The 12,836-nt window shown below is 40.3% G+C and overlaps 1 protein-coding gene across 12 annotated transcripts in view; it reads right to left on the bottom strand.

The window, feature by feature from the left end:
• Positions 1-8,332, bottom strand: part of PLEKHA5 (pleckstrin homology domain containing A5) — a 239,560-nt gene extending 231,228 nt beyond the window's left edge. For all 12 annotated transcript variants that reach the window (XM_036865726.1, XM_036865732.1, XM_036865720.1 and 9 more), the window contains exons 1-3: positions 8,114-8,332; positions 7,885-7,964; positions 5,519-5,576 (exon numbers count right to left, since the gene is read on the bottom strand). In XM_036865726.1, the coding sequence (XP_036721621.1) occupies positions 5,519-5,576; positions 7,885-7,964; positions 8,114-8,205 (230 nt within the window). In that variant the 5' untranslated portion in view covers positions 8,206-8,332. The remainder of the gene's footprint in view (positions 1-5,518; positions 5,577-7,884; positions 7,965-8,113) is intronic.
• Between the last annotated feature and the right edge of the window lie 4,504 nt (positions 8,333-12,836).

Raw genomic sequence — 12,836 nt, 5'->3', positions numbered from 1 at the left:
TCCCGATTAACTCCTCAGGAGGGTGGAGGCCAGCATTATCAGTGCAGACACCATTTACTCAGAGGCTCACTAGACGCTGGCGTTAAGCTACAAGCAGGCACTACAGGAAGACACTGAGCAGGCCTGGTCCCAGCAACGGCCCTGGGGCTACGAAGGACAATGAGATCCCACCATAAAATTCACTAAAGTTGGAAATCCTGTCACCCCACCCTTGAAACTTAAACACATTTTATCACTGAAACACTGTTCTTTATGGTAAACTTTGCTAATCTGTCACAAAACACTCTGCTGTTCTTTTATGAGGACGCCATCTTAAAATTACATGTTTGTTCCATGTTTTGTTTTAACGTCTCTTTTTTCTACTAGATTGTAGGCTCCAGGAAGGCCGGGTCTCAGTTGTATCACCAAACACCTAGAACAGTGTCTAGCACTCTTGAGTGGATGTAAAGGAAGGACCAAATTCCAAGATTCTACTAAAATAATACTAGTCAACAAGTTTTTAGGGGGTTAAACAAGCTTCTATTTGTAGGTTGGCCTACTAACCTAACCACTGTACTTATTTCTATGAAATGATATTTCTGTCCCCAAGCAACCTACTTATGGAGGGACACATACTATAGGATCTCTTTATACTGCCCTGTATTTTTAGGTCTAGAAGGGTTTCAGCCCGGAGACCTTAATTTGAATGCTAGTGACTCATAGTGAAACTATATGACCTACAACAGGCCCTTAACCTCATTAAGCTTCAGTTTCATCCTGAAAAAGGGGTGGTGGCGGGGAGAAAAAGAAAACTAAGGGCTACTGTGAGGATTAAATTCACTGAATGCTGTATCGAAGTGCCTCACACTAACCAAGTCCATGGGGCCCACACCATCTCCCTTTTTTAATAAACTGCATGCTTTTCTCTATACTACAAACTCCTTGAAAGTTGAAATCATAGTTCAATTGTTATGCTGTACCTATCAAATCAGCATAAAGTGCTTTACACACGTAAGGATTACTTATTCTGGGACTTCCCTGGTGGCCCAGTGGTTAAGACTCCACGCTCCCAATGCAGGGGGCCTGGGTTCGATCCCTGGTCAGGGAACTAGATCTCACACGCATGACGCAGCTAAGAGTTTGCATGCCACAACTAAGGAGCCCGCCTGCCGACCCAGCGCAACCAAATAAATAAACAAATTTAAAAAATTTTTTAAAAGGATTACTTATTCCAAAATCTCTGTTATGAATACGAAAAAGATGTACAATGTCCATGAATTGTTCTGAAACATTGTGTTGCTATATCTAATTATAATATTACAGTACTACTGTACCAAACAATTTTAAGTATCAAATACATTGCAATATATTCTCACATTCTCGTGGCAGCTATGTTCCCTGTCTTCACTCATAGTTTGAATTGTGATAATCTGTGAAGAAACAGATTTTCCTCTCACTTGCAACCTTAAATGGCTATTTCATACTAGAATTCCCATCATTGCAGATTAGTTTGAAATTCTAAGCACACATTAGATCCAACTATAGCAGATACTGAAATGAAACTTCATTAGTCAAAAATCAAACACTGCTCTATTTGCATATCTAAGAAAAAGTTCAATTTTCAGAACTTAAAATTTTAAATCAAGAAAAAGCAATATGAAAATATAACCTCACAAAATTTACATACTACTTTATTACCCTGCAAAGACATTTTTGGATCCCCAAACCTGCCACATAAGACAATGACCTCTAAATAATTAGAACAAAGTTTCTCACTATTAGGAGAGCATTGTTTTAAGATTTACTTAGCCCTTTAAATTAACCATCTTAAAGCTTTGAAGCACAAAGTAATAGTCAATGACACATCCATTTTAAGCTACCATGACCTGTCATTACAGAGTCATTCAGTAATATTTCAAGGAGTAAGCAGAAAGTTTTATAACCTTCAAATATATAAGATTATCTTCTGTACTTTACAAGCTAAGTTATTTGAATATTTAAAGCTACACTTTATAAATTATAAAAATCACTGGCAATTTTCAGCATTCTTCCTAAAGATAAAAAGCATGAATTAAGTGTTAAAAAGCAATATGGAAACAATAATCGAATTCAAACTCTGTGTATATGTATTTATACATACACACACAAGTAATACAATAATTTAGAGGCTGGCTAGCTTAAGGCAAGCTTTTCTCATAAAAAATTAAAGCTAAATATTTATCTTTACAATACAGAATTAATTTTCAAATTTTAATATTTTCTGGCCAAACTAATTTAAAGTAAAATACCTTCTCTATAGTATATATTCTGTTTCCTAACTGTAGACTTTCACAAAAGAACCAATTTCAAAAACTGTATAAAGTAAACTGATTATCCAGCTCAAATCTACACAACTCAACTCTGATCAGCTCCTCTGTTGACATTAGTTAGCACCGTTAACTGCGTGCACACAGCTCTCCCTGGAAGATGAGTACACAAAACACAAAATGCGGCAACAGAAAGACAGCAAGCACAACACAGCTCTGGCTCTGCTTAGACTTATCTATGGTTATCTGCACAAAGCTTAAAGAGGGAGATTAAACAGTTAACTGGGATAGGAAAGCTAAGTAACTTTCCACATTTCCCACATTATCTCTTCTTGGCACTGTGAGTTCATTATTTTGTAGAATACTGTAAATTCCCAGAATAGTATAAAATTCAAAGAAATTTGAAAGTGGGCTGGAATTGAGAAGTTGTCTTTTCCAGCCAGCCTAATTTAAAGACGGGAAGACTGAGCTCCAACGTGTTAGAGGGTCAAGGCCTGCCTTCCAACTCTTCCCCAGAAGAGTACTCTTCTCCTTAATGCCCACAGGGATGCAGTTGATACCAAAATACTATTCAAAGATAAATTCTTCTTCCGCCATTTTGAACAAACACCAACATTTGTTCAGGAGAGAAATAATTTGAGAGTTAAATGTACTTCACTTGGGAACTAAAGTAGAAACAACTCAAGTTCTTTCAGTCTCCGTTCTTGCTCTGGGAGCCTCCCAGGAACGCAGGATTAGGAATAACAAGACGGTCAATGTGTCTTTTATTGGCCTTTCATCTTCCCTTTTCCCCTGTGAACAAAATCCACCCTGCTCACTATATCACCTGTTTTTCTTATAATTTGAGCAGTAACCTCCTTCCTTCATCTAAAAAAGAACCAACAATGAGAAATATATCCACCAACAGTCATCACTTTCCTATTGCAGACTCCTATCCTTTCTCCTACTCTGAACATTCTAAATATAGTTCATGTTCCTGCTGTTTCTCATCTTGCTGTCTTTGCAGACCATAAGTTCCAAAGGCATGTTTCTGTTGTTTTATTATGTGGTGTGACAATGGAAAGAGTAATTCTTCTGACTACATCCACGATTAAAATGAGATTCAGACGTGGTAACATATGTGAAAGCACTCTGTAAATTGTGAAGTTTAAGATAAAAGTAGTGCCCCTATTATATTAGAATGATCAGGCATCCCTAATTGCTCATAACAACACAAGTAAGTAAAAAATTTCTAGGAAGTTACAGCCCACATTAGAGATTTAACTAATCTTAAAAGAAATTAGTCTTCTGATATAACCCAGAAAGGAAAAGAAGTAGCACCTAACATTCAGCAAATCATGTATTTGTCAGTGGTTATCTTACTTGAAGTTTAATGAGTGTATATTTCTAAAACATGCTCAATTTTAGAACAATTTACCTTCATAATATAAATTCTTTATTGCTACTTTTGGACACAATGATTGGCTGTCTATCAATACCACATGATCAAAACCCACTAGTTTAAAAATGTATCCTGAGTTAAAGTAAAATTATTACCACTTTCTTAATATTGTCCTCATTTGCCTGAGAAACTTACTTAGGCATGACACTCAAATAAGATTCTAGTTTGTTTAAGTCAACATAAAAGAAACTCTTATCAAAACGGCTAGTAAAACAAAAGAAAACTCAGTCTAACAGCTTACTTCTAAATTAAAACATACATATTTGGCCCACACAGAATAACATTTTGTACTGTCAAACATTCGTCTAAGAAATGTACACATTCACCGACATTTAAATAATATTGAGAATTGTAGTGTTACTGCTATTCTGTAGATCAGCTAGGCTTAAGGTACAGTAGTTAAAATTATACTGGATAAAAATAAATGAACTCCATCAAAAAACCTGCCTTTCTTCAGAAATATCAATACTTTGTCCAAAAAAAAAAAAAGAAGCATCCCTTTTCATGGCAATACAAACTCACTTTAATTCAGGATAAAAATAACCGCTAGAAAAAATACTTGGTGACCCTGCACTTTACTCATGCCTTTATTTTTTAGGCCATCTAACAATGTAAAGCACAATCTCCAAATAAAAGATGTAAATTAAACATATCCAGAGAATGACCACATCATGAAACTATACTCCATTCCTGCATCTTCGTTCTGCTTTCTCTATTTCTACATCCAAAAAAGCAAGCATAGCTAATACTATACATATCCCTTAACATTTTATATAAATATCATTTTAAAAAACGTTAAAACCATATAGGTAATTATAATTTAGTGAAGTACGGCATCATCTTTAAAATGGCACTTAGCAAAATACCTTACTGGGCCCAATGAAACAGAGGTGCCTTTAGCTAGGTACCTGTTATTATTATTAAACCATTGACATCGCAACCAAATCTTGTATTTAAGCATTCTCTTTCAAGCCTCCGTTCCTTAAAATTAAACAAAAAATTTTAAAACAACAAAAACAAGCTCTTAAGTAAACAGTTTCTAATTTAAAATGAAGATAAAACCACCTTTATTTTCCCTTGAGGGATAAAAAATTGTCCTATATAATATTGCCCTCAAACATTGTATTTGTCTCCAAGTACTATCAAGTTAACTCTGAACAGAAAATTATTTCAATATGCTATAGAATTAATTTAACGTTAGGACTGGTCATTTGTCCCTTGAAAGTGCTACTGAAAGCCTTTTATTCAAACACAATTACCAGTAAAATATTTCGATATGTATTTTCAAAACTTAGATATATTTAAATAAACTGAGGCAAATTACAAACAATGCTCCAACAGATGTTTGTGAAATATTCCTTATTTATTTGCTTTTACTTTCAGTCTTCTTATTGTCCATCAAACTGTAATCTCGCTTTACATCACTTTTGCTACTTATTAATAGTTCTGGTCAAAATACACATGAACAGAATTCACTTAAAAAGAAAAAAAAAGGTAACATGCTAAAGACAAAATACTGTAATGCGCTATCACTCAAAAATATATACAGAAGCACCAAAAATGTAACTGTGGCCGTAAATGATCTAACTGCCAAATCAATGAAGGTCCAGGCAAACAACATAAGAAAACTAAGAGTGTCATCTTTTACCTCAAAATTCCAACACTCATAAAGCATAAAGTCAATGTAATACAATAAACCTTAAGAAATTATGATCATACCTAGACATACAACCAAAGGTTAATCACAACATTTGAATTACCAAGGAAAAAAATCATAATTAAAAAAACTCACTTTATATAGTATCTTGCACCTTCAAAAGTATATGCTTCTTCCCAGCCAGTAGGCAAATCTAAAAAAACATACATTTCACCATTAGTATTACTTTGATAGAATAGCACAGTAAGTTTCAAACCATTTTAATTATTCCTTTTCATGATCAGCTATTTTCGTTTATTAAGTAGGTTTCTAACCCCCCAAAAAAGCATTAGACTGGTAATAAAACTCAGATATAATATCATTTTTTGGAAAATGGCAATTCAAATGTAAAGCCACCAGAAAAGTATCAACAGTATTAGAGGTTATCTGACATAATTATACACTTTGATCAGAGTGGAGAGGAACTACGCCCTGGCAGCCAAAAAAGCAAAGGGATGCCTTCTAATCCTAGGTAAGTACCCTTGAACGGTAGGCCAAAAAGTCCCCCAAAACCAAAGAAAAAGACTATGCGTAAAAGGTAACACCCACTTCTTCCTAGGTATGTTGTGTCTATGTAAGACCACATCTTTCAGCTACATAAGTGAATCCATCCAGGAAGTGTCACTGATGAGAAAGAACTTCCTAAGTTCTTAATTAGGGGGAAAGAAATCTGAAATCACATACTTATACGTACATGTGTGTTTCTACAGACTTGACTTTAAGAGATGTGTAGTTTCAAGTAACAAACCTGGCAATAATGCAGGTGAACGATGGTACCATTCTGTGCTACATATTACTTACAAACGACCAGTGTCTTGGATTTAATCATAATACCGCTCTGAAATAAAAAACCAATAATGTGTGTACAAAGTCAAAGTAAACCAAACCAGAAAAAAATCAAGATCACCTCTCAAAAATAAAATTAACCTGAAATCATATAATAAAATTTTCTGAGGTGTGAATGTTATCAAATCCTTGGGGGTAAATAGGATAAAGATTTGTATTTCACATAGCCAAAATAATCATGGAATAATTCCACGAGACGATTAGGCTAAATAATCTAAATATCATATTATCTCTTGTGACACAAACCTGTTACTATCCATAAGGCAAAGAGGCCATCAAAGTTGACTTACGTATGCAAAACACTGAAATGTACATTCAAGTCAAAGACGACATCGGGGAGTTAAGAAATATGACGCCGTATTAGTCAGAAATGCCTTAAAAATGTAACCTCATCATGCTTGCTATACCAGCTTTCCCTTTCCTCCTCCACCTTTTTGCAAATTTAGAGATATTAGTCACTTCGCTGAACTCCAGAATGTAATAGAGAAGGCAGGCTTGTTCAATATCCTGGCAACTTTGAGAATCTCAGAGTTGCAGAAGTATCCCGGAGGGCAAGCTCTACAGACTTCTGAAGCCGGCCTCACCTTCCACCCAAACTGTTCTCAAGCCTTTCCAATCACCCGAAACAGAGGCAGGCCAGGAAGAGAACACATGTTACGTTTCAAAGACAAACAAGTTTCAAGAATGTACACAAAGAATGACAAAAGAAAGCCAGACCAGCACTGAAGCTCCAATCAGCTCTCCTCCAGCTCCACTCACATGCAGCATTCAAACAAGCTACCCAAGGCACCAGGAAGATCTGCTTCGCCGGCGACCCTCTCCTATTAGGGCACCAGCGCCCACACGCAGGACACCCCCCCAGCACGCCCACCGCCTCCTGGCCGTGTGTGCGACCTCGGTGCCGCCGCCGGGGACTTCGAATCTGGCTGGCCAGCAACTGCAGCTGCAAATGCCTGCCCCGGCCCCGGCTGCTCCTCCGGGGGCACGAGGGAAAGCGTCCAGATTTCCCAAGCCGCTCTGTCGCGGACAGGATCGAAGCACCCCCAAACTCCTCTCCTCCTCCTTCTCCAACAGCCACCTACCCACAAGTCCCACCTCGGAGGAGGAAGCCGCACAGGAGGAGGGAGGCAGCTCCCGGGGAGGAGGGGGAGGATGTGGACACATTCTCCCGGCGGACGAGAGGCAGGGTCCCGGGCTGCAGGAGGGGAGTGGGAAAGGACTTCCTAAAGGTGGAAAGGGGGTGAGGTGGGGGGCCCGGGGGGCGCTCGGAGGACTCAGGAGTGGCCGCGGGAGGAAAAACTCAGGATCCCAGGTTTCCCGGGGGAGGGGAGTGGGCCACCCAGGGGCGTGGGGGAAGAGCAGGTTGGGATGGGGCAGAGGGCGCCGTGGGCTAGTGGCGATCAAAGGCGGAGGAGAGGGGCGTCCGGAGACTCGAGGGAAGTCCCCCGGCCCCTCTACCTGCGGCCGCCCCCGCCCGCCGGCCTCCGCCCCACCTCGCCGCCTCCCGGGGACGGCGGCTCGGGGCAGGTTGCCGGCAGGAGGCGGGCGGCCAGGGCTCTGCAGCCTCCTCCCGGCGAAACCCAACTCCGCCCGGGCCCGGCCGGGCTCGGCGTTACCTGTGCTCTGCCGCCGGTGCCCAGTGACCACGGCCTCGCCGGTGACGGGGTGCAGCCAGGTGGTGCTCTTCGCCTCCTCGCTGCAGGGGTGAGAGAAGGGGCCGAGACGGGGCGTGAGTGGGGGCGCGGGAGGAGCCGAGGGGGCCGGAGAGGCACCGACCCGGCTCGCTCCCCTCTGTCGCCAGCCTCCCGCCCCCTCCGGGCCCCCGCGCCGTCCCCAGCTCTTTACTTGATGAAGAAGACTCGGCCGCCCCGGGTGATCCCGTAAGTCCAGGAGCGGGGCAGGGAGCAGATCCACTCCAGGTTCAGGTCCGCCGCCATGTCTGATCCCCAGCCGCCGCCGCCGCCTTCTCCTGCTGCCGCCGCGGCTGCTGAGGGAGGAGGGAGCGAGCGAGCGAACCAGCGGAGGGAGCGCGGAGCGAGCGCGGCCGGAGCGCGCCTCCTCGGCCCGGCGCGCCCCCGCGCGCGCCCTACCCCCTCGGGCGGCGCCCGCCCCGCCGCCCGGGCTGGGTAGGGCCCGCGCCGCCGCCCCTCCGCATCTTCCTCGGCCGCCGGCCGGTCGCCCAGCCGCGCGCTCGGGGGGGGGATGGGTGAGCGGCGCCGCGCCCCGCGGCCAGACCCCTCCCACCCGCGCCTCCCCTCCGGCCCTGCTCCCCCCCCCCCCCCCCCCCCGCCGCCGGAGCTAAGGTTCCGAGATCGATTTAAAAAAAAAAAAAAAAAAAGCGTCCTGCCCCCCGGGCTTTGCCTGAAGGCTTCCCAGCCCCCAGGGAGATTCAAAGGGAGCGTAATCCGCGCTCGCCTGATTGCTCTCTCTTTAAAACAACAGAAACACAGCATCTGAGCTTTGTTTTAAAACAGCTATTGGGTATCCAAGAGATTTTTCAAACAAACAAACAAAAAAATATATATAAATATATATAGGTGGCTTTAAAATGGAAAGCTGTTTTTGTTGAAGCACACGGAAGGTTTTTCCTGTTTGTGTTTTGTGTGCGAGATATCATAGGTTTAGATGGGTTGCGGTAGACTCATGAAATAGGGGTGGATTCAGACTTGACAAAACAAGTTTGCCTCTTCCTAGACCCCTTGAATCATATAATGTTTTATAAAATACAAACTTGTCTTTTTCTCTTACTTTTTTTAAAGATTCACTTATTTATCAATCTGAATTTCTACTTTCTTCTATCTCCTATAAATTACAATAATAGCTAACTTTCTTGAGTCCTTGTAACCCTGTACGTTTTTAAGTCCCTAGAATAGCCCTATAGATACTATTATACAGATGGGAAAAAATGAAGTTTAAAGAAACTTGCCCAAGGTCATAGTACTAAGTGGCAAACCCTGGATTCAAACTGGCTTTAATATTTCGAAAGTCTATTTGTATAATCACATTGCAATTCTTATTTTAAAAGTGCCCCCCTGCTTTGGTTTTTTTGAACGAGTGAAGGGCAGATTTCAATGTAACTAAAATCTACCTTAACACCGGCTAAGTGCACTGGCCTCCTTTTAATTGTCTCTGATGCTCAGGCACACTTGGAATTGCTTCTGTGTCTTTGCAGCAAGATGACTCATGCCAACAGGATACACAGCTCAATAGTAATAGTACTACTTGGTATTCTCATAGCACCTTTTTCTGACCACTTTTTGGGGCCCGTAAATAATTATCTTATCTTCCCAATCACTAAAGAGGCAAATAATCTTTTTCAAAGAGTCATGTACCACAATGTTCATTGCAGCTCTATTTACAGTAGCCAGGACATGGAAGCAACCTAAGTGTCCGTAGACAGATAAATGGATAAAGAAGATGTGGCACATATATACAATGGAATATTACTCAGCCATAAAAAGAAACGAAATTGAGTTATTTGTAGTGAGGTGGATGGACCTAGAGTCTGTCATACAGAGTGAAGTAAGTCAGAAAGAGAAAAACAAATACCATATGCTAACACATATATATGGAATCCAAAAAAAAAAAAAAAAGGTTCCAAAGAACCTAGGGGCAGGACAGGAATAAAGACGCAGACGTAGAGAATGGACTTGAGGACACGAGGAGGGGGATGGGTAAGCTGGGACGAAGTGAGAGAGTGGCATGGACATATATACACTACCAAACATAAAACAGCTAGTGGGAAGCAGCCGCATAGCACAGGGAGATCAGCTCGGTGCTTTGTGACCACCTAGAGGGGTGGGATAGGGAGGGTGGGAGGGAGATGCAAGAGGGAGGAGATATGGGGATATATGTATATGTATAGCTGATTCACTTTGTTATAAAGCAGAAACTAGCTGATTCACTTTGTTATAAAGCAGAAACTAACACACCATTGTAAAGCAATTATACTCCAATAAAGATGTTAAAAAATAAATAAATAAAATACATTTATATAACCAACAAGGACCTACTGTATAGCACAACGCTGCTCAGTGTTCTGTAATAACCTAGATGGGAAAACATTTTGAAAAAGAATCACTTTGCTGTACTCCTGCAACTAACACAACATTGTTAATCAACTGATCCAATATAAATTTTTTTTAAAAAAGGAGCGAGAAAAAAAGAAAATAAATTTCTGTTGTTTAAAAAAAAAAAATATTTTTCAACAGTTATAGAAACTAAGGCACAGAAGGGTAAATGACCTTGGCCAAATCCAGCAATTCAGGTGGAGCCTGGATGAGAATGTAGTTTCACTGGACTTCTTCTCTCATACTCTAATTCCCCAAGGCCATTCTGTCTTTGGTGAAAAGGAGTCTGCAATTACTGCTATAATTTTCCTGTCCATCTGCATACACAGGGGAAAAAAATAACATCACTTTAATGTTTTTCTCTTTTCGGTTCCTTTGCATTATCCTCTTTCATTTCTTTACTTCTTGACATCTTATCTCCTGCCCAGTCTCTGGAAAAATGTGGGGTTTTTTAATCAGTGAATAGCAGGAAATGTTTCACATTACCATCAGTGGTCACAGGATGTAACATAGCAAGAAAATCAAGAGCTATTGACTTTATATTGTACCATCATTACAGATTGAAAAATCTAAAGTGACTCTTTAATATCATAATAACTTTAGAAATCTAGTACCTGTTAGTCCAGCGATAGCATTTGACTTTTTGACAAATACTGCTGAGAAGTCGTTAAGTGGACCATATGTTTTCTGGAGAGATAGAGATTCACTTAATAAAAATGTGTATCTTATGAAATCACATTTGCTGTGCTTAAATAGTAACCTAAAATCTTAAGTACAATTCCATGTGTCCCAAAATTTAGGAAAGGCAGTAAATAAAAAACTTAGTGACAATATACAAAATGAGGCGTATACAAAGTGCTCCTGATTCAGGAAAATAATAGCCCTCGTGACTTCTGGGAACCAATAAAAGCAGCTTCATATATTAGAATGTGAGGCACTCTGGAAAATTTTCACCCTTAATGAGTAAAGCTGTATTGTTCTTTAAATTTTCCTAGAATGTCCTTTCTCTGTATCTTTGTTGCCTTATGCAGGTCCGCTTTGCTTTCTAGTTGTGTGTACATGTGTGTTTTCTTCACTGCAGGAGGCGAAGAATCATGTCTTCCCCATCACTGAATCCTTCCCAACCTTGAGTCAGTACTCAGATGGTTATTGAATTTCATTTTCTTCCCAGTGCTTTGACCTCCCAACAGAGTTTTTCCCAGTAACATATTCCCTTTTTATCACTCTGTACCTCTTCAATAACTGATTCAGACCTAAACTCATATCTAACCTCTGCAGTTTATTGTATTTTTTAATTTTCTGTCTTATGAAACTATTCCATTTCATACATCATGATCTACCTTTTCAAGGTGTATTAGCCTATGACTAGTGCAGCTTCTCTGAAAAAAAGAAGAGGTTTAAAAGTACTGAGCACTAAAAGTAAACATCGCTCTGTCCATACATAGAGGACAATCCTTGTCCTAAAGAGCTTCCAGTTCAAATATAACAGAAAAAATACATACTGTGACAAGAAAAACTCAAAGGAAAGTTTCTTAAAATATGTGAAAGGAAAGAGAACAAAGTGACATCTTAGAAAACAGCAAATCAAGTTTTTTCCCCTTTTAAAGGAAATGATAAAAGCATAAGCTCTGGAAAGTAGAGAAAGAGGCTCTAGAGAGAAATTTCTTCTTTACTATCAAGAAACATTTCTCATTCATGCACATTAATGTTTGTTAAAATATACCAACAAAATTTTGTGACTTTGGTTAGGTTGTCTTTCCAACTATATTTGTGTTATATATTTTGTTACATTATTAGTTCACAAAATAATATTGTAAACAGTTCCTTTAACTAGTCAACTATAGAGTGTTATGTATCAGGAAAAGTTGTGAGGAAGGGCAAAATAGAGGATACAATTAGCTTAGTGGAAATCTAGGCAGAAAAGATGGAGATTGAGGGGCTAAGGGAAGAAAAATAATATTCAGAAGTCAATTTATTAGGGATACTTCTGTTAAGGAATAAACTGATAAGAGAGTTACGGATGAAACTATTTCACTCATTCATTCAATACTCATTCATTCATTCAATATAGAGTAGGGATCTATAGGATCCCTACTATAGATGGTGTGCCAGCCATTCTGCTGGGTGAGAGGAATCAAAAGTCTTGGCCTGCTCTGGGCGGCTTGGAAAGGAAGATGGAGATGTAAATATTTAAGTATAGTGTGGAAGTAGCATCTCTATCCTTCTGATAGAAACAAACCTTCTCTAGCATTTGCTTTCTAAGGGTGTCCCATGAACCACTCAAGGCCTATCTCAAACTGCAGTCTTTTAATGTTAATGTTTTGGAGAGCTCTTCAATTATAAATGGGGATTAATTGAAAGAAATATGTAACAGCACTAGTAACCCTGCTGCTGGCGGATCCCTCTACTACAGCTGGGATTCTAGACTAAGCTGGCATCTGCTTCGAGGCTTGGAGACTCAGAGGGATGGATATCAAAAATGTATTCAAGGAACTTAC

This window comes from Balaenoptera musculus, chromosome 10 (genome assembly GCF_009873245.2).
Source record: "Balaenoptera musculus isolate JJ_BM4_2016_0621 chromosome 10, mBalMus1.pri.v3, whole genome shotgun sequence".
In the NCBI taxonomy this organism is placed as follows: Eukaryota; Metazoa; Chordata; class Mammalia; order Artiodactyla; family Balaenopteridae; genus Balaenoptera; species Balaenoptera musculus.
This window is presented reverse-complemented; position numbering and strand designations above follow the sequence as displayed.